Source organism: Maniola jurtina, chromosome 18 (assembly GCF_905333055.1).
Source record: "Maniola jurtina chromosome 18, ilManJurt1.1, whole genome shotgun sequence".
Lineage (NCBI taxonomy): Eukaryota > Metazoa > Arthropoda > Insecta > Lepidoptera > Nymphalidae > Maniola > Maniola jurtina.
In genome coordinates this window covers 4,161,003-4,184,251 of record NC_060046.1, presented here as the reverse complement: position 1 = coordinate 4,184,251, position 23,249 = coordinate 4,161,003, and the positions used below count along the sequence as shown (strand labels likewise).

General features: G+C 36.4%; 1 protein-coding gene and 1 long non-coding RNA gene across 6 annotated transcripts in view; one reads left to right on the top strand and one right to left on the bottom strand.

The window, feature by feature from the left end:
* LOC123874398 (histone-lysine N-methyltransferase ash1) overlaps positions 1–23,249 on the bottom strand; it is a 77,704-nt gene that overhangs the window by 14,502 nt on the left and 39,953 nt on the right. For all 5 annotated transcript variants that reach the window (XM_045919700.1, XM_045919701.1, XM_045919703.1 and 2 more), the window contains 5 exons: positions 8,253–8,441; positions 7,961–8,096; positions 2,013–7,884; positions 1,028–1,221; positions 338–476 (listed from right to left, as the gene is read on the bottom strand). In XM_045919700.1, the coding sequence (XP_045775656.1) occupies positions 338–476; positions 1,028–1,221; positions 2,013–7,884; positions 7,961–8,096; positions 8,253–8,441 (6,530 nt within the window). The remainder of the gene's footprint in view (positions 1–337; positions 477–1,027; positions 1,222–2,012; positions 7,885–7,960; positions 8,097–8,252; positions 8,442–23,249) is intronic.
* LOC123874417 overlaps positions 17,912–23,249 on the top strand; it is a 10,934-nt gene continuing 5,596 nt past the window's right edge. The window contains exon 1 of the long non-coding RNA XR_006797911.1: positions 17,912–17,942. This is a non-coding gene — a long non-coding RNA (uncharacterized LOC123874417). The remainder of the gene's footprint in view (positions 17,943–23,249) is intronic.

Genomic DNA, 23,249 nt, shown 5'->3' with positions numbered 1-23,249 from the left:
TTGCTACGACGCAATAAGGTGCATTCCAGGTCGCAGTCTAAAGGTCAACAAACGCCTCGCTTTCTATCGCGTAGTCTTGTCCTCATCTCTCTCTCTCTCCCTCCCTCTCTCTCTCTTTCTCTATCTCTTTCTTTCCCTCTTTTATAAGATCGAAGGGGATCAGGAGCCACCAGAGGCTTGCGTCGCCGTGGGTATATCGGTATCTCGAGGCACGTGACTAAGTGAGCCCAGCCTGATACGATAGTACCACGCATAATAATGTGCTTGTCGTAGTAGACAATATAATTAAATAAATGTATAAAGTATTGAAGACGTAATCAAAGTATGGAGAGCTTACCCGCAAGGGCACAGCTGTGGCGAGCACTCCGAGTACACAAGTCTGTTGATGCAGTCCTCGTTACAGCTGGACGACGGCATGCAGTTGCATGCAACACTCTCACACTCTTCAGCGGATGGTTTCACGTCGTAGTACACATCTGTAACATTACAGCTTTATTCGCATAAAGAGTGATAAGCGGGACGCAACACACATCTGTTCTTCTCCAATTTTGTCTTACAACCGCGCAGTAGCGAGATAATGCGCGAAATATGTGTGTACAAATTTTGTAAGAACAGTTGTTTCCTTCGGTATGTCCACTATCTAAAAGATGTTTAACGAAACAACCCAAGCAAGGGATTTATCTGAGGGACAAATTCGTAACAATGAAATCCGTAGGAGAACCAGAGTGACCGACATAGCTCAGCGAATTAGTCAGCTAAGTGGCAGTGGCAGGCCACGCCTGCCGCAGAATGAGACAGCTATCCTCATAAAATTTTACACACATGTAATAACTATTGTAATAAGAGCTTTCGGCTATGGGTGGGGCGGGCGGTGCATATCGTATGCTGCATGTTGCACCATACAGATTTGTCTGTTCCAGGGAATTATAGTAAACTGAGCTTTTGATTCCTTGTATATAATGGACTTTCACAAAGTAACCTACTGCTATACAACATCTCATGGCTTTGATTTCATATTCGTACTTACTTGTGCGTATTTTCTTATAATTCCAAGATGGTACAGGTTGGTTGTAGTGTTGTTCCCACCAAATGTCGTAAGGCAAGGAGAAGTGCTGCAGCCTGCGTCGCACCCACCGTTCGCAGTACGGCGGCGGACCCAAAAGACCGGGAGGAAATTCCGTTTGGGTGACCAGGTTCTTTCCCTTTCCTTCTGGTTTTGGACTGAAAAAGAGTTTACAAGTTATGAAATCCATACTTGCTATTTTAAATGGAAAAGTGTTTATCTGTCTGCTAGCTTTTCACGACCCATCTGTTTAACAAATTTTAGCGGGTCTTAAAAAAAGACGGGTCTTAATCCAAAACGATGTAGTCACAAGTATCATCAATTTGGTGCAGAGATAGTTCACACCCTGGAAATGGAAATAAGTTACTTTTTAACCAGGAAAATTATTTCCTACAAGTTAAAAAAAACTGAATTCACGGGGAGGAAGTTGCGTGGATCTTCTAGTAGTAAATAAACTATAAATAACACGATTATTTTGTACTAGCTGATGCCCGCAGCTTCGCCCGCGTGGATTGGTCAGATCCCCTGCAGCATCAGGATTGAGGAGTTGGACTCCAAATTTTTTATGAAACAATGTCGCAAAGTTCCTCTATCGATTAAAAAAGAAATGACGCAAATCGGTTCAGAAATCTCGGAGATTTCGGTGTACATAGGTAGAAAAACACAACTCCCTTTTTGAAAGTCGGTTAAAAAAGTAGCCTATGTTACTCCCTGGTCAATTCTCTACTTGTCTGTGAAAATCCCGTCAAAATCGGTTCAGCCGTTCCCAAGATTAGCCTTTTCAAACAGACAGACAGACAGACAGAAAGACAGACAGACAGACAAAAATTTTAAAAACGTGTGATTCAGTTATAGTATCGTTCAAATAACCATATGACCTTAATATACGGCAGTTATTTTGAAACTACAGACAGACACTCCAATTTTATTTATTAGTATAGATACTTACTCTTCTTTGTAATAGTCTGAGAATAATCCAGCAACTAAAAACTTCTTTCTCAGACGAGGATTCTTCTTAGACACGATCGGCTTGTCCCGCCCATCGACACCGTTGACTGGACTTTCGTCGCGCGATGATGCAACTCGTTTCTTGCAAATGATGTTCTTAGATAGCACGTCGATACTTTTCTCGAAATCTATTTCCTTTTCATTGAGTGGCAAAGGATCGTTTTCATCATGATCTTGAAGGTCGATCGATGGTTCGCGCGATTTGGAAGTGATCCGTCGACTGATGACCGTGTCCAATGAACTCTCCCGAGAACTGGAATGTATCTCGTTGACTTTCTTGTTAGCTTGGCACGATCTGGATTTTCTTCTGGTGACGATACTCATCGGTTTGGTTGTTTTCTCCGAAGGTTCTGGCACTGGTCTTTTGTTTTCAACTTTTTTGACCTTTACTTTCCCATCTTCAGCTGTATTATCTGAGCTTCTAGTAAATCTTCTATCACTTGGACATAGGATTGCCAAACTTGATTTGGGTCTCAAGCCCACTTTAGTAGTCTTTTCAACTATTTTCCGTTTAGAAAATATTTCTTCAATTTCATGGGAAGGTGACATCGCCCGGGTCTTACGTTTAAGTTTTTCTAAATTATCCAAACGACTGTTAGGCTTGTCAGCCTTTAAGTTTAGTAAACTCAAAGGAATGCTGTCTTCAGGATCGTTGCTCAGCGAACTCGTCAAAGAGGGGATACTGTCTGTCTCGCTCAGAACTTCCCATTTGTTAATATGATTTTTAAGTTCTTTGTCATTCTTGTTCTGTTTCAGTTGTAAAGAAGGTGCTCTTAAAATAGAGGACCCTCCAACCTTCTTCTCATTCGCACTCTTCTCTACGGTTGTAGTTTTAGAATTTGTTAATATTTCTTTTCCTTGCAACTTTTCTAAAGCTACAACAGTTAACCGTCCTTGTTTTGGTAAATCATCTTTATTCAATACAACCTTCAGTTCTGGTTTTCTGCTTGTGGTCCGTTCTAAGAAACTACTCATAGCTTCACCGTCTTTCGGCACTCTTTCAAATGCAGAATGATCAGTATCCTCAGAGGTGAAATGGCTGTCGGAGGTGAGATTAAGGTTTGGTTCTAGTTTCTTCTTCTTTTTCTTAATGTTAGGGAAACCGGTTCTGTTAATTGCTTTACGTCTTCTAGTACGCTTTTTAGATGTTTCTGAAGTTTTCGTATCAGTGGCTTCATTAATCTCTTTAGTTTGAATCGGTAAGACTGCCTTTTTATTTGGACCAGCCGCGAGCAATTTTTCCGTTGAAAGTTTAGGAAGCATAACTTTCGTAGGTAGAACTAATTTACTTTCGCGTATTAAATTATTTGTGGTTTTCTTCTTTTTCTTATCATTAGAATCTTCAGATTCCCCAGCAAGAGTTCTTTTAGTTTGACGCAAGTTGTGGCCACTTGTGGTCTCTTGTATTTTATCAGATAAAACTGATGCTATAGACTCTCCTCTTTTTGGCCTAATAATAGGGTCAGGTGTCTCCGAAATCAATGCTAATGGTATATCGGATTCAGTGTCTAACAAAGAATTTGAGTTCTTGCTATCGTTACCTTTTGCTTTATGTTTGTTTTTAAGGCTATCTCCTAAAACGTTGCTTATACATATCGATGACTTAGGTATTTGATCTTCTAGATCAACAGAAGGCTCAAAAATGCCTGTCGGTTGATCAACATTGACAATTATAGATGTTTCGACTACAGGTTCCGTCACTTTATTCTTTTTATTTTCTAATACTTTACCTTTAGACACAGGGGACTTAATAACACTTGCTCTTGTATTCATTTGTGGAGATTCTTTGACTTTAGCCTTTTCGTCGGATACCTTATTCACACTTTCAGAACTATTTTTCTCTTTTTCAAGTATTCGAGATTCAATTGATTTTCGTATGTTGTTATTTAAAAGTGTATCAAGAACTTTAGTTGCTGCACTTGGGTTTATTTTTGATACTAAATTGCTAGTAAGACCCTCAAGTCTGTTCTTTTTTCTAGTCATAATTTCGGATTTTTGAGCAGGTGGAATAGAACTTTTGTATAAAGACCGAGCAGACATGCTCTTGAGTGGATCGATAGTTGTTTGATTAACGTTTGTCGGAGCTGTAGATAAGGCGGCATTAGTTTTTTCACTTTCTTTAGCTTCTTCTTTTGTTGTATTTTGATTTATATCCTTAGGAAGGTTAACGTTCACAGACTTGTCCTCTGACAACTTTTTTGACAAAGATTGTACAACCAGATCTAAACTAGAATGTGGTGCAACTTTTTCTGCTTCTAATCTGTGACGTTTTTTTGGTGTTGCTATTGGAGCTGGGTTACGAACTGGTGATAGTTTTGCTTCAGATCTTGGTGAAGATATCCGATGTGTTTCAAACTTTGATGATTCTGTTTTCGTTTCAGATTCCTTTGATTTCGGTAGACATTTTTCTAGATCATGAACCATTTTATGAACAGCTTTAAGTTTTTCAGAAGTTTCGTAGATTTTCTTTGACAATTCTGATTGTTCAGGTGAAGGCTTTTTAATAGTAAGATCATCGTCAAGCATACTGACTAAACTTGGTGAAACTGAACTATCGTCATCATCTTTGACTGTTGACATATCAGCTGTATTTGAATTTCCCTTTGTTATTTTTGGTGACGATTCACTATTGAGATTTTTAGCCTCTTGTATAGTAGAGCAAACATTTTTTGAATCCTTTTTAGCTTTTTCTGACAAATTCTTTTGTTTTGATGAATCTTCTGTGGTATTATTAGAAATTTCACCCATACAATCTGTTTCCGTACATAAAAATTTTTCAGGGCTAACAGTTTTCAAATTGTCATCGAATTCTGCGTTGACCAAGCTAAGACTTAGTGCGTTGCTTGTAGACGAATTAATATGATAATGCCTCTTTTTTAGAGGTAGTTTGTGTTCATTAGTATCTTTACCACCTTTGTTTTGAGATTCAGTTAACTGTTTTTTGTGTCTTCGTTTCGAAGTTGGCGTAGCACTCTCTTGAATATCTGACGTTTTTCTTTTCTTGGATGCTCTTTTAATTACCTTCGTAGGTGGTGCAGGTTCAGCTGGTGGTTTTTCTTTTTCTACAGGCTTTTGTAATATAGTTTGTGTGGTTACAATAAACTTGGGCGCTATTTGGCACAGTTTTATAAAGTTCGATATAAGACTGTCCATGTCATGAGTAAATTTTTGATCAACGGAATCGACAGAATTTCGACTAGTATATGATTCTCGACATTTTGAAACCGATCTGGAGCGGTGCCGCCTTTTACTTCTATGCCTATGATGCTTGTTTTCTGTTTTAATAGTTATGCGAGAGGGTCGCTCAGCAGGTTTTAAATTAATCTTAGGTGGTGCGAGCACAACTGTTCTTCTATGCTTTTTGATATGATATGTAGGTTTTATGTTTGGTTTTTTAAAACTTAAAAATACATTTCTTGATAAAGATTTGTTCGGAATATAGGTGTTCTTAGCCTTTTCGAAAATACTGGGTAATGGTTTTGAAGAACTCTCTTTTTTCGTAGTCGGCGAGTCTTTCTTTACTTGTTTACGATTCTTAGGAGAAAGCGTTCTCGGATAGTTTCTTACACTGTCAGAATTGTCTTTTTTTGAGCTGGACTGTTTTGTTGCAGTTGCAGTACAAATCGGCGATACTCCGAACTTATGCGTAAAGATAGGTTTAAGTGACGGTAAGGAATTACCTACATAAGTGTTCTTCGAGGGAGGTTTCAGCAATGTATTATTGTTGTTGTGACTTACTTTAAAGATATTATATGTTGTAACCGGCCTTTGTAAACCGCTAAATACTGGTCCAGGAGCAAATGGATCTGAAGCATTTAGTCTTAATACGTGTTTTTGATTAGCCTTAGTAAAACCGTAGTTATATTTTGAAGGTAAGGGATATTTTGTGCAAACACTGACATACTTTGGACTAGCATTAGATTTTCGTAAATATGTCTCACATTCTGAATCGCTTGAACTGTGTCCTAAAGTTAGACTGCTGAATGTTTTGTTTGATAAAAGCACAATTTCTTGATCAGAAACGAAGTGTTTTTGATTTTTATAATAAGATCTATTTCTTACTGATCTTGTTTTCTTCAGTTTTCTCATACGTCTCCGCATGCTCCTTACACTGTAGTCTGTTTTATATCCAGATTTATCGCTTTTGTATCCAGATTTATGATCACTTTTGTAACCAGATCGATAACAATCACTTTTATAGCCTGATCGGCAACCGTAATCGCTTTTATAGCCAGACTCTATGAGTCTACTACAACTTTTGTAAGGTTTAAACTCGTAGTCACTCTTATAGCCTGAAAGAATGTCTTTATATTTTGGATTTAGATCTATTTGTTTCCACGTTGGATCCAGGGGATCATCAGCAGCCGCTTCATTTTCACTTTGATGATCTCTCCACGAATTGTTAACTGGTTTATTATTTTTGTTGTTCTTAGGTAAAGTTGCCAGTTTACTATTAACTTCTTTTCTCTTCGCATAAACTCCAGACAGTACGGATCTGTTGGATGGTAATGAGTCATCGTCACTATCCGCTGAATCGTACTGATTTTTGTCTCTTAGAGTTTTAGTTGTTTTTGTATTCTTTGCTTTGTTTTGTGGCTTCCGGCCTACTTTTTTTCGTGGCGGATACAGTACTCTATCGGTAGCATATAACATTCTATCTAGTGCAGCTATATCTAATTTATGATCATTTTTCTTGGTCTTGTCAAATTTATTTTGCTCTTGTTTAAGTGGAACTGGAGAAGGTGCTTCCGTTTTAATTTGCTTTAATTCATTTTCTATTCGCTTTTTAGAAAAGTCACAATCACTCGAATCTGATCTATTGTGCGCTCTACTACGAGTTTTTGATTTAGATCTCGCACTTTTTCTTTCAGCAGTGTTTTCTTTTTGAATAGATTTTCTGCTATGTCTACTGTGAGTTTCGTCTATATCATGCCGTCGTAGCGGCGAATGTGTAGGCGAATTATGATTTGACAAGATACCAGAGTCAGGTGACACATTAGGCGGATCGTTATTATTATGAAAATCATTTATTACGTTTACTCTGGATTTGGCATCTTTTTGAGATTCAGTACTTTTATTTTCATATTCTTCCACTTTTCTTACTTTACGAGGTCTTCCACGCTTTCTTCTAGATTCAACGACGACATTTTTAACATCTTCTTGAGATTCAACAGAATTTGTACTGATCGTATCCAGTTTTTGAGAATCTATTTGATTGATGGGGCCTGTGTCCGCACTGGCCACTGTTATTGGTGAACTTTTTAAGAAGTCACTTGCACTGCCGAGCTCTGAGCCACCCGAAGTTATATCTAAGTTCATGAAGTCATTATTGTCTACACAATCTTCTAAGCTCAGTGGGTTTGGAATCGATAAACCGACAGCTTCTGTTACAGACGTTATTTCTTCAAGGTCTTTATTTATTTGAGTGAGCTCTTCTGTCTGCTGCGGACTTAAATGCTGGGTGTTATTCAAAAAAGTTGGTGCAATCGGTGGGATATCTGGCAGATTATTTATTTGATCCAAAACACAGTCGTTAATAGTACCAACTGCATTTAATGGATTTGTATTGAGTGCACAACTTAAAGACGATGCAGCTGCAGAATTAATGGATGTAAGAGGAGCAGTACTACTCAGAAGCTGAGTTTTAGCTACAAACTGTTGCAGCAAACTTGACGCGTAGTGCGAAGCATTTTGATGCACAGTATCTGAGTTAGAACATTCATTCTCGGATCCAGAAGAGTCAGCCGTAGCTCTTTGTATCGCAGCCGAGACTAGCTGCGGTGGAAGCTCCATTTCACTACTCGATCCATCACCTGGAAAGAAGCAATCTTTTTTATGACAGTTCAATTTTCTGGAATTTGATACATCAAAGGTTTTAATTTAACTTACCGTTGTCTGCTATAGACTTGTTGTCGCTCTCCGGCGACGCGTTATGAACGGGGAAGGTCGAGAAATTGGGCTGTTGCGCCGGCGCGCTCGATGTTTGTTCTGGAAATAGTTCCGCAAGGTCCGCATCGTCGATGACCTGTAGAATTTATTTCGGTGTTAGTTTATTCGGGTTGTGACATACATTTTAAATAGTTCAGGTTATTGGAACTATTTTATTAATCCATCCACTAATTACAAACTATTACTTCAACATTGGAATAAGTCATTCATTGGCTCGACGGATATAACCTACCTGTAGTTGACAAGCGGCAGCAAGAGCGGCACTAGAATCATCGGCAGAGGCATGAGCGGAGCCGCCCGCGGCGTCCGCGGTATCCGAGTCCGATGACGACGAAGAAGACGACGATGACGATGACGACGACGATGAAGTCGACGACGAAGTGCTACCACACGCGCCGCTTTCTGCCGCCGAGGATGCAAACTGTTAACAAGAAAACATATTGTTTTATTTTCGGTAGTACGAATTACAATCCGAACTTATATTTAGCCTTGAGATCATGTAATGTGTTATTTATTAAAGTAAATAATTAGTGTACAGTTTTTTGATATGTACTATACATATAAAAAAACTGTATACTAATTTCTGTAAACTGTAGAATAATATATTGTGTATTTTCACGAATAAGTAACGTTGTCATTATCTAAGTAGTTAATGTTTTGTATCCCAAATAAAATAAACATGAATTTCAATTGTGAAAGTGAATATCTGATGAATTATGAGTAGTGATAGCGATTCTGGATTAATGGGCTTTTGGAGTTTAAATTACAATCTGTATTCTAGTACTTGTTCATAAACTAAATAATTGTGTCAGAAGAACAATAGGAAGGGATATAACAAGTCAATTAATAACAGACATTGTCAATATCTGTTATTGTAAATTATTAATTGAATGTTCAAAATCCATTTGATCCAATGATTTAGCAACAAGGAAAGGGCCTCATTGCTGAGAAATCAACTTAATCTAAAACAGTTACAGAATCTAACGACAATAATCACATTGAGCGAGAGGTGCCATTAGGCCGAGATTGATTTAGCGTAACTAGTACGGACAGTAGTTTCGCAAGGCACTGGCTTGCAATGCAACTCCTATAAGCCGAGTGCATATTAGCAAACTGGACAAGGAACAAATTTTTCCTAAACTAGGCACAAATCGTGTTGAATCGTGCTGACCCGAGGCAAGTTGAAGCAGAATTATTGTCGAATCTATATCGTGAAATCTTAAAGTTTTTTTCCTATCATAAAGTCACATAATAAAGCATAGATTCCAAAAATGGTTTAAACACTGAGATCTATAAATCGTACTTTGCCTTTGCTCAGACTTAAGTTTTAGTTAAAACAAGACAGATTTATGTCAGCATATACTTGTCTTAAGTCTAAGTAAAGACAGAGTTCACTCTGTAGATGTTAGTCTCTACTACTCTTCAGTGATGGCTCTGGTTCAGGCAGATGTAAATTAGATTATAGCTAAGTCAATTCATTCATTGGTTAATATTATTATTGTTTACTTAGCCAACTTAAAATAAAAATTCCCTTTATCTAATTATATTACTCTGATTAAATTGCTATAACAATGGTGATTTAATGATTGATATAATCTATTTATTTATACTTATCTGCCTTTTCTGTATTTCTACAAATACAGTCTTAAACTGTAAAAGCTCTGTTTAAACTCTCCCTTACATTAGTAATCGTAACCGGCCACATATACCACCCGTCACCACATTATATTTAACTGCCGTCGATATGTTTCCTGTGTTAATACTGGGAGATTTATTTGCATACTAGCTCATGACCAAATAAATTTTTAATTTGCATCATATTCGCACTGTTTATTCAGGATAAACTAAAAGTAGAGGTAGTGACCGTTTTTAGTCACTGTGCTTAGAATTAAGATATATCTACCCACATATACATATACAGGTTGTGAAACCTTGCGCGATACCTATCTCGTACACCAATACTTTGCTTCTAAACTAAATTAGTAGTAGGTATTACCATCCCTTCAACAATGATCGTCACAAATTAGGGGTAGTACCTCTAGCTTTAGTTTAGCTTAGCTTATCTATCCAGAAAAAAAGCTAGTGATATTCTAGTCCTATTAACGAAATGTATTTGAGAAAATTGTTTAGGTAAAAGGAAAACTATTATAGTGGTTAGGTAAAGACTTGACCCTATTCCTTGCAAAGAGAGGGTAAATACCTGTAGATTTTTTTTGCAATTTCTACTCGTATTTTTTTATTAGTTTGCATTAAAGTAAGTATTTATATCCTGGACGCAAGTGTTAATGTTGTATTGTAGTGTAAGTGTATAAACGAGTTAGCACCTCCTTTCTCAGTTAGTCTTGAAGAGCGAATGTACAACTCACGACTTCGATACCACAATGAATGCAATAGATTTACAACACGCTTCCATTATTTGAATAGACTAACACGGCTTATCTCAAATCATTCTCTCGCACTAAATTCCAACATTGTTTTACGATAAGTATAGAAAATGTAAATATACAAAAAAAAATATGAAGAACAAAAAAAAGGCCAGACTCACTCACTGACTGACTTATCAACGCCGAGCCCTTGGCCTTAGAAAGCTGAAATTTTCTACAGATGTTGCCCTTAGACAAGAAACAAGGGCGGAATTTTCAAAATTCGCATTTTCTAAGAATTATATAAAGAGTAGTTATATTTTCGCGGAGCGAAGCCGCGTGCAGTCGCTAGTCTAAAGTTTGTAAGTTTCTTTGTAGAGAGTAATGTCTGGAACTACTGAACCGATTTTGAAAACTCTTTCACCGAAAAAAAAAGTATTGAAGTTGTGGCAACGACGGTATTCTATAAAAAAATTAAATTTTACAATTAAAAAGTGACATGTGAAATTTCTGAAGAATTCGTACGGAGGCCCAAGAAGCATTGGCAACTCTATGCCAGACCATAAAATTTGTTAAAATTTATTTTAAAAAAAAGGTTCAATATTGGTGAGATTGTTTGACCTATAGGCAGCTTTGAACTAGAAGATGGCTTATTTCCACATCATGACAATTTTAGTAGCAGTGGATGTGGTCAGTTTTAATCAGGATGCCTATAAGTTGTAGGCGTTTGTTTGAACATTTGAGTTGATATACGTAGGGCTAATCAATAAGGCGGAAGGGCAAGCAGCCCTCGCAATGCAAGGGGTTGAAGTGTCGTGTGGCCGGCGACCTTATCACAGCTCGCATATCAAACGCCAGGAACTACCCTGCATTACTAAAAGGGGCTGTTTTTACACAAAAAATAGGTAAATTTTAATCATTTCATTTCCAACAACAAACACTTTCCACGTAGACTAATAACGAATGGGAAAACCTTGAATCACTGTACAACTAATTTATGAAAAGATAAGAACAAGTAATTTTAACTATGTAGGTAATAGTAGGTACTTGACTTTGAAACTGCATTTTTAAGGAAATCTAGCAAATCATAATATTTGTGTCTAGAACGTGTCTACAAAATGAGTTTAATTGGTTAGAGAACCAAACTGCGTTTGCATGGAAAGCGCTGTCTGTGGACTGGGAGCACGTTAGGGAAACTTCTTTTATAAGGAATCTAAACAACTGATATGGATAGTATCAGATTACGCTAATGCGCGGTGGCTCATTTCGAACGGATGAATCATAAAAGCGATCTCTCATGGGCGTCTAATGAAATGCGATGCTTTGCGGTGAGGCCTGTCTACAATGAGCACGAGCTTTATCAGTAAATTGCAATGGCTCTTGTTGAATACAAAACAAGATTATATTCTAGTCTTTAGACATAGATGAAAGACCTAGACGACTTAAGGGTCAGTCACTCACTACGGATAGCTACACTCAGAAAATCAACACTATATGCGATATATAACACGCCTAAAGAAGTATTCACTTCAAAAATACTTTCTTATATTTATATAGCCTACCTACTTAGAACCACCAAAAATGCGTGGGCAGGGATTTCGAGAACAACAAATGGGAAGCCTTGTGTGTCAGTAGAAACCGACACTCTTTTCTAAACAGTATGTAACTACATGTATAAACTTTCTCGTATTTAATAAGCATTTACGGAGTCCCCTTCCGGATCTATATATCTATACCATCAAAGCTACACTAAATAAGTATGTATTTGTGGCAAGCGCACTCTATTTTAACCTGCATCATCATTTTCCATCACTATAATTAGCGAGCACTACTTTACTAACATTATAAACATTTATAATACCTACAACTCTTAGGATAAGCGCAAATAGGAGTGGAGTAGAGTCAAGTCTTTTTGATAACTAAACTCACCTTCATGTAATTTAACTTACTGTTGAAATTGGTATACAAAACAAAACACTGCTGTATGCCGAAGTAAATAAAGCTTCATTATCATCATCAAACCATCGCCAGCTCACTACTGAGTACGGGTCTACTCTCAGAATGAAAAGGATTTTAGCCACAGTCTATCACGCTGGCTAAGCTCGGATTGGCAGACTCACCACACCTTTGAGAACCAGATTAAAGCAAGTGATACTTAATTGCAAAAAATAAGAGGTGCATTGCCCGTGATCGAACCCCGGACCCCCTAGCTAAGTTAATAAAGCTTAGTTAGTTTTTATCAAGAAGACGTCGTGCCTCGAATCTTGTGATGTGCCTTGCGCCTTAGAGAGAATTTGAGGTCAGCAAAAGAGAGGTTACAATACAACTGACAAGCAATAGAAACCGTAAGGCCGTCACAATTGTATTGAATTTTGGTATGTAAAAAGATCACGCAATCACAACATAGACAAATATGAAATGCATGAAACTCATTTGAATCGACAATAGAGTAACGGTGCCGTACCCAGCAGACGGCGCCGACACGAATATCACATTAACGACCTCGTGATCTGCGGAGATTTATATCTGACAGCAAGTCAAACACAGCGTCCGTCGAATGGCTTTCAAATGCTAGTTGTTTGTGAAAATGGTCGCTTTCTTCTGCAAATCATGTCGCTGATCCGCCTCAAAGGACCAAATTATTTTCTTTTTATAAAGCAGTTGGCGAATACAGTGTAATCAAACTTTTACTTCACAAACTACAAGTGTAAATTAAAAATTTTCAACACCCCCGACAAATCATTTTCAAATAAATAATTATGTATATCTATCTAGGCAACGTCCATCTTGACAGCTTGACATTTGTCAATTGACACTTTAATATTATGAACCTAAGGGTTATCTAACCTTCTTTTCTACAAGAAAACTAGAAAATAGCTGATAACTTTTAAACGGCTGAACCAATTTTTTTGGGTTATAGCTAAGAACACTCGATCAAGCCACCTTTCAAACAAAAAAAAGTAGATTAAAATTTAGGCGCTACGATGCCACAGACAGATACACAGATACACAGACACACAGATACACACGTCAAACTTATAACACCCCTCTTTTTGGGTCGGGGGTTAAAAATACTTTTTTCTTTAATCCGAATGATTTTGGCCGTCTAAACTAATTTTCAAGTAAAATGGCAAATCAACTAAGTTCGGCAATTTCATGAATCAAAAGTTCATGATTTCGGTCACTGAATAGTTACGAACTTGAACTCATTACCAAGCAAAACAGCCTAAAACTGTGCTAAAATTAGGTGCAAAGTTCGTGATTTCGATCAAATAGGTATAATTGCAGTAAAGTTTCAGCAGCTTATCACGTTTTCCGCTCCTCCTGCAAAATTTTATTTCATGCAATTACACCGTTTTGTTCGCCAGCTCCTCCATTATTATCTTCATTTCTTAAAGATATAATGAAGAAAATAGTTTTATCTGTGACTCTATCTACAGGACTTCTGATAAATAACTTTGATACTGTGGCATTAATTTAAAATTCAGTTTACATCGCAAGAAAAGTATTTCAGATAAAGATAACGATAAAATTAATAAATAAATTATGTATATTGTTAGCAAAAAATAATATAATACCCATTACATATTAATCTAAGTCGCTGAACAAGCTTCAAAAACAGGCGCCTCTAGGTGTAAACAACTTTTTACATTACGACTTTATAGGTATCAATGGCCATTCAACTCATCATTTGAACGTTTTGGCCAGTCTATTGACTCTTAGGAAATTCCTCACATAATGGTTAAAAGTTTCAATACAACACGTGTAACCTATAGTAATTAGATACTCATGATATAAAGCCTACTTTTTTCTTAATTTATAGACTAGCGCTTGGCTGCAATCAGACCTGCTGGCAAGTGATGAACCAGCCTAAGATGGAGTGCACTTGCCCAGAAGATGCTTTCCTATTCACTCTTGACCCAGTACCCACATTAAAAGTGGAGGAGAAAACTGATGTCGGATTATATACCTCCTAAATTCTAAAATTGATGCCTCATTATACTAAGACACTAAAATCAAGACTTATAAAGAAACAGTACCTAACTGTTTCAGGAACAAGTTTTTGGGAGACAGTCAAACTTTTCAGCAATTCAGTAAAATTGGTAAAACAAAAATATCGAGAAAACCATAACGTACCAAATTATGCAGTAAGTACACCAAAAAATAAACGATACATAAACCACAACAATGCACGATGTAAAAGTAAACATTTATTTCTTGCTACCCACATAAACAATTACCTACCGCAATCAGATTATCTTATTTTTTACTCTCGTATTATTTGTAGGAGAATCTAAAACTACTCGTGACAAAGCAAAAGTTAGAAACTAAGAAGCTGATTGCAGGGGTCATCGAACTGTACCAAATGTCGAGAACAATACTTACTGGTAATAGAGTACTTCAAATGATCGTGTATCGAGGCTGATCTCAAATTATATTGTGTTGAACAGAAACCGTAGAGTTTGGCGATTAGTTGCGGATCACTGGGAAAACAATAGTTCTTTCCTAGCATGTTCTCGGTATAACCAGGCTCTTAATATTCTTCTTTTTCTTCATCCCATAAAGTTTCCAGAAACAATGAATTACTTATTTGATATTATAAGGTCAAGTTTCTAAATGGAGCGTTTGACACCTACCTACCTCCAGTTTAGATTCTCTAGATTCTCTTTAAGACACAAAGTAACGCTTTTGGACCTCCAATGAATACTATCCAGTAATCAAAATTGCGAACGACGAGATTAGCCCACAACACCTTCATAGTAAAGGCATTTGTGTTATTTATACAAAGACCCCAACACTAGGTTTGGGATCGGAGCCAACTTCACCTGTCCCATTAACCACCTGCTGCTATTACACGTAGGATCTTGCAATCGCTGATTCCCCCTTCCGAGACTACAAAGTTCAGATGGCAATCTGTTCACATCAACGGATAATCCGCTAAATAAAAACAGGTTGCAACATTTGCAAGCTATATCTTTACAGAGCTAAGAGTTCCTACTTTATCGTCTGGCAACATAGATCGAAAAAAAAATTTGCAATGTACTTAAATTCAGATTGAATTAAAATTGGATTTAACATAGCTATCGTAGAGACACAATAACAGAAGTACACATCGTTTATTAAAAAAAAAAAAGTAAGGTATAACCTCTACGCGCCGTTAAAGCGCGATATTAGCTCAGGTATCAGGATTAATTTAAAAAGAAATAATTATTCATATTAAAACTTTTAAAAATAAGTAACTACCTACAAAAAAGAGCTTTTAATCTACATATTAGGCTTTAACTACATGGTATTTTAAAAGTTAAAACATCTTGATAAAATATGGCGGCCTCAAAACAGCTGTTCTGTTTGGCGGCCATTTTAATACGGAACTTCCGCCCGAAAAAAGATCTGAGTTATCTACTCTGAAGTAGCGCCTAAAGAAATTTTATTTCAATAGGACATCTGAAACAAGACTTGACTCGAACAAGAATGCTTAATAGCTATTAAAAAAAAAAAAACAGTCAATTAAATACCAATTGATCTCGTTATACTATAATAGTTTCCAGATTAAAAACAAAGTTCAAATAAACCAGTCTAAATAAATCAGTATTTCCAAACAAGTTAAACAAGAAAATAGAATTATGTACGATGGTTAACGATCGAGGAAGGCCGTGAACTTGACTCCGACAGACAATCGAGCGCGCAGAGATCAAATAGCGCGGAAGGGCGAGAGAAAGGCCGATCAGCGATATTTGTGCGCCTGCGCCGCTACACCGCCACAGTCTAAACTAGAAAGATAACCACGTAAACCAAACAACTGCTCTACTTTTAGATTTACATTAGCATTTTTATGTACGTTTACAATATTCAATATATCTATCTATTAAATATATAAAGGAAAAAATGATTTGAGTGACTGATCTATCAACGCACAGCTCAAATTACTGGATAGATCAGGTTTATTGGTATACAGATTGCTATTATAACGTAGACATCCGCTAAGAAAGAATTTTTGAAAATTCAATCCCTGAAGAGGTAAATGAAAGGTTCGAAAATTGTATAGTCCACGTGGATTTATTCGCGGGCATCAGCTAATCTGTAAATAAGTTACTTAGCAATGTCGTTATTTGTCAAAAAATGTTAACAACTTTGCTTAGTGACATATCTACAGATTACAGATACATCGAATATTGGAAACGCGATGTAAGGAACTAAAAATGTTAGTCAAATTAACGTTGAAATTAAACCTCCTTGAAATAACCGTTCTCTACATCGTTATTTTTTTTTTTTGGAAAAACATACTAAAGAAACTGGTCTAAAGAAATCTTAGGCACATTATCTAAAGTTACATACATAGAACCTTTTTTTTTATAGAATCACTGTTTGTTCATAACTAATTAATGATTACATAACATAGCATTTTCATGAACAGAAAAAAGTTCGAAAACGGACTTGTACTGGCAATGGCATAGAGAAACAAAATTGCCTATCGTAACTATTTTCACTTTTCTTTGATATTTTAATTAGATTAAGAATATTTTTTCCGTGACTGCAATCGCCTACAATAGAATAAAGCTGTACTGGGTATTTATAGGCTGTGGTGCGAACATGCAAAGCGTGCAGTTCGCAGTACAATCGAAACTGCGCGGTCGAGTGCTAATCATATTCACATTTCACATACTATAACAATGACAATGACTTATGGCTACGTGTGACGTTTGTTGTTTTCTTAATAGCTTTTATTTCTCTTTAAGAGGAGTCTCTCCGTCACTCGCTTCATACAAACGTAGTTCCAATTTCATTTGAATATTAAGCAACCAAAGTCCATGAAATTTTGCAGACATTCTAGAAACTAATTAATATCTATGTCGGCGGTTTTCCAGATTTCTGTGAAAATATTCGGTTTCAAAGTTACGCGGTCTTAAAAGTTTACATACAAATCTTTGAGCCCCTGTAATTTTAAAACTACATATTTTTAGAAAAATCTGAAACACCACAGACACAGATATTAGTTTCTAGAATATGTCTGCAAAATTTCATGGACTTTGGTTGCTTAATATTCAAATGAAATTGGAACTACGATTGTATGAAGCGAGTGACGGAGAGAGCCCTGTTAATCTTTTTTGCCGGATATTTGTGTCAATATGAATAATACATTACACACGTGCAGTATCGACAGCGATTTTATCAAAAAGGGTTACGCTGCCGCCGTCCATGTAACTACACCATACAACCCAATGTTGAATGATATAACCAAAGAGGCAACGTTTTAAATTATAAATAAAAAATGTATGTATCATTATATGGCTCTCGTATTATTTCCCACGCCTCCAAAAAAGAGGATCTTCGGCATTCATTTCGACTAAGATACTCTTTGGATATGTAATGATTGTGCGCTCAATTTAGGGTAAACTCAAAAATAAAGCCTGTATTTAAAAAAATCTAGATAGAGCTGACTCATTTAACGAAGCAGCCTGACTGACTAGCAATTTAACGGCAGCCAGCCACAATGAATACAGCCAGTATTTTCGGCACTATAAGTGGGCATGATTTATGTAATAAATAGATTATGTTAGGTAGGTATAAGTTTTTTTATAATATTTTCAATAACTAAAGTACCTACGTATTTACTTGCAGTTGTTTACATTTCGTAACATTTCCAAAAAGTAACACACAACATGTCTGTTTTTGAATGAATCATTACCCCTACCGTCATTATTCACTTTTATGAATAAGCATGCATAAGTTTATAACATATCAGATTCCAGATTCTTGTAAATCTGTTAAATGAATCATGATTTCTAGTTCATACCTATCAATGCACTATCGTTAATACCTATCCGCAAAAAGATCTGGAATGAGCGCAGCAGTTTGCAATATTCCAACAAATGCTAAAATGCCCATATTGCGAGGCCGTACAGTCACGTAATTGGTAACGATTATTAAGTGAATTTATATACGTTAAGTTGACAGGTCGTGCCACGAATTAAATTCAATTCAAGCTAAATCTCAAGCGTGGCATATTTACGAAGCCAATTTGATAATAATATAATGGTATGGGCAGATAATTGCCGGCTGCCGGATATCTTCCCTGTGTAATTTAGTTATTCGCTTCACCGTTCACACCCATTCACTGGATTGCTTTCGAACAAAGGACTATGAAGAGTTATTAAAGTTCATCCACACAATACGAGAAGATGGAGTTTGTTGCCCAGACTTTCTTTGTAGCGCAGAGTTTTAGCTAATATCTACCTGGTTATTCAATAGAACTTGTAATGGTTTACTTGCATTGCTTAGAAATTCAAGTTGGATGGTTGTTCATACATAATAATAGATTAGTTAAGGAGTTAAATTCGTCATATATGATGACATTGCATCTGTATCGTCACGAAGAGTAATTCAGTATAACTGTACTGTAACAGGGTAATTTATGCATTGTTAGACATAGACCTCATATGCAAGCCAAATCTTCCCAGTGTTGGGCGAGCCAACTCAAAATTTTTCCCGCAAGCTTGGTGATAGACCAAACGGGACGGCTATGTTCAAATTCTTTTACAGTATAATATTTTTTTACTATTTTAGCGTATTTGGACTATCGTGAGCGATATCTACTATCTATCTCAATACATAATAATATGATGATAGTCTCATTTGCGCCGCGTCGCGAACAGAGACAATTTGCAAAAGGACCCCGGACGGATTCCAAACTAATCGGACATACACTCCAACTAATCACGTGAGTCTACGTTAGTCATTTAGATTTATTATTTTCACTTTCTTACGTAACGCCTATAAAAGAAATTCGGGTATGCTTCACTTGAGATTCAGTGGCAACGAGTACAAGATTGCTTTATCTTATCGCAATGCACATAATCACCGGTTTACATACTTATACGGATAGCCCGCATCCGAGCGAGTATCGCGGCCCGCGCTGTTAATAGACGATTATTTTCAGTTTTAGTTTTTTGTCCTCACTCGCTGGCACCTACGCATCAATAGATCAGGGTTGCATCCCCAAGAATAAACATTTAGCAAGATTTAGAAGAAACAGAAAATTTTAAATATAAATCAAAATATTAACATAGTTCTGCCTTTGATTATACACTGGACAGTACTTAAAGCTTCGTAAAATGAATACAGATACAAGTAAATTGCGTTGTCTCAATAATGATTAACGTTCGTAGTAAGAGTGCAAACAGGACGAAAGGTTAAAGTAATAATTGGCAGCCCTGAATGAAGGCGGCTATCCGGTGGCAGTTGATTGTACTCATCAAGGATTTCTGCACTCAAGGACGTTGGTTGCTAGACGATAGCTGTCGAACGCCTCTTATTATTTCTCCTCAGACACATCTCGTTTTTGTCTCGACTCATTTATATTCATGATACATATCGGCAGTTAATCCCTATAAATTGTTTTTATGCGCGGCAAAGTTATCGGAACATCTACAACGTATCATTCTTTATCGGGACATAATTCAAACAAGAATTGGGCTCTAGCGGTCGTTATTTTACTAGAATAATATCGAGTGCCCAGCATATTGACGTTAACGATAACTATAAATTATACTTCTGTACTTCTTAATAATCATTAAAATCATTGAAAGTGCGGATCTCTCGGGTGCTTCTACATTAAGCTAGTTATATCTCAGACATAACATTATATCTACTTATTATTTTAGGCTAGTTTTAGTTAAGTAAGTATTTTAACAAGAAAAGATTTTGAATGTAGTAACAGCGCTGGACAGGCGTGTTGGTCAGCGCAGAAGTCACAGAAAGACGTTGGATTCGGGCGGAGCTAGTCCATGATGCGCCATTCTACAAGAGACGTAGGTATGGAGCGTGGACACAGCAGCAGTGGATTATCAGTTAATAATGATGATAATGATTTAGATAAGATCTAAGACCATTATATAAGTACATATTTACACCCTGCCTCTACATCAACGGTTGATAATCAGGAAGACAGAGATTCTCCATTTCCATCATGGAGAGAATTAATGCAGAAAAGAGTGTCCTTGAATGCGAGGAAACACTGTGTTCGCGCGAAATAATTTAGCTGCGAACAATGAATGTTTGCTAAACCTAAATATTGTGCTATAGTGAAGAAACGAATAATTTTAGATTCAAGGTCCATGCCACGTTCGACACATGTAGAAAATGAGATATTGATACGGAATAATTGCGAGCTTAGTAAATGTGGTTTCGTTGGCTCACTCGGTATAATATTTAAATCAGTTTTTGTGTAGACGCGAGCACCAACAAAAACTATGGACTATGTTCATGTACTCGGGTTCACTCACCTCGACGGACCGAATGTGCGAACCTCATTGTCTGCTATGATTTTTTGTGGCATATGGCTAGTTCACGGCATTTGAGCAGATGGTAAACTCTAAACAATTATTATAGGCTACGTTTTTGTTTCGATCTAAGATTTAATCTGCAAGACGACGAGCATTTTCTGTATGTATTTACCTATTACCTAGTAGGTAGATTGCGAGTTGCGACCGTATCATTACAAGAACAATGCAGTCACATTTGACAAGTCATCCGACGGATTCAAGGGTGTATGCAAATATACATCAAGTCAACAAAGCGCATTGCGAGCTGGACCAAAAAAGTAAAAAGAAACCAGGACAAGGACAAAAGGACTACCAGTCAGACCCATCGTACACATTGAGGGGACGGCGTGTCCACAGCGTCTTTAATTACTTTAATTTACGTTTAAAGATATCGCGTTTTTATGACTCTTATGTCTGGTTTGAGTACATTTGTAAGTAATAATTACACAGTTGTTTAAGCAAGAATGTACCGCGTGTATTATTATTACCTTGGTAATGACACACATTGCTGCAGCTTCTGATCTTCCATCCATTGAATTTAACCGTTATGTATATTCAATTGGTGAACAAGATGAATAATATTGATTACATTATGATGAAATGTGTATTTTATAATCACATGATTGCTTTATGTATTAATTTTAGTATTCATATTTAGTACCTACTCGCTCGGGTGAAATTTTTGAAAATCGGTGAAGGGATGGAATTTCCAAAAATCCTGAAACACGGTACTTCTTTTACTTGTGTTCAAAGTATAATGTTAACTTTGACCGTTGTCAGTGATGCAACTGGGCCTTAAGTCAGCAAGTTCGTAATGCTAATTTTATCTAGATACCTTTAACATAAATATATTATCAATCACTTTATCTTGAACAAGCTCTGTATTGTTTTTTACACTCGCCTGGATCTTTCGAATTAAATTAAATAAATTCAGAGATAATCTTTAAGTAATTCTTATTAACTTATGAGTATTATAAGATGATGTCATGTTTGCATCTTATAATATACAGAAGTAAATTGATATCGTCTATGTCTAACAGCATGTTTCTGTTTCTAAATAGATACTTAGTGCTTTGGTAAAGTTTACTTACTAGACAATTTGGGGGCAAAGTTTAGAGATACAAATAACCTTTTGTAGTTTGTTTGTTTTGTTTTAAAAATGTCTGAACAATAAAATACATACTACCTACTACTAGAACTAAATACATACTACTTGGGTAGTAAATAGTATGGATATTGTTACGTAAGGTTATATCATTTACTTAGTAACTAGGTAATTACGAAACGAGTAGGTATAACAAACAAGCTCACGAAGACATTCTGCGGTTTAAAACTTCCAACTGCATACGTGTTTATGACGTGCGAAGCGTATCTGCGCGTCTATAAACCGCAATTTGTACACACAACTGTAGTTATTTTGCAAATATTATTGCATGGAACAGTTTCATTCAAAATCCTAACTAATATCCATACTAATATTATAAACGCTATAAAGTTTGCCCGTTTGTCTGTCGTGTCTGTCAAGACACCTATAGGGTACTTCCCGTTGACCTAGAATCATGAAAGGCAGGTAGGTACTAGATAGGTCTTATAACCCAAGTAAAGGAATAAATCCGAAAACTGTGAATTTGTGGTTACATCATTAACAAGTGTAAATCAAAAATTTATAACACCCCCGACAAGTGAAGGTTACAGTAACTAGAAAAAAGCTGATAACTTTCAAACGGCTGAACCGATTTTTTTGGATTATAGCTAAGAACACTCTCGATCAAACCACCTTTCAAACAAAAAAAAACTAAATTCAAATCGGTTCATTAGTTTAGGAGCTACGATGCCACAGACAGATACACAGATACACACGTCAAACTTATAACGCCCCTCTTTTTGGTCGGGGGTTAAAAAAATAATTAAATGTGTTTAAATTTTCAAAGTAAGAAAACTATACCAAGTGGGGTATCATATGAAAGGGTTACCTGTACATTCTAAAACAGATTTTTGATTATTTTTATGCACAATAGTTTTTGATTTATCGTGCAAAATGGCGAAAAAAAAATACCGTCGCTCCCCTCTCCGAAGTGTACCGAAAAAGAAATAATTATGGTCAATAGAAGTTTATGCATATTTTACAGGAAAAATTAAACCAACGCTCTATCATAGTTTTTTTGATACCTATTAACAATAAACCTCTACAAACAAAGTTAGTTTTGCGGTTCATTAACAAAAGTGATTCTTACGTTTTACTTCTTCAGTAGTACGGAAACCTCGATGCGAGAGTCTGACTCGCACTTGGCCGGTTTTTTTTTTTTAATCCTGTGGAAAGTGTTTGATTTTCATAGATAAATACTTTTTGTCTCTGTGTGTCCGTTTCCGGGATGGAAGCTATCTCTGTAATTAACGTCAAAATAGGTTAAACGGATAGACCATGAAAAGGTAGCAAACAGACTCACTTTCGCATTGATAATATTAGTATAGATTTAACAGTGCTTTGCAATTATATAAACTAGCTGATGCCCGCTGATCCACGTAAATTTATTGATTTTGCGG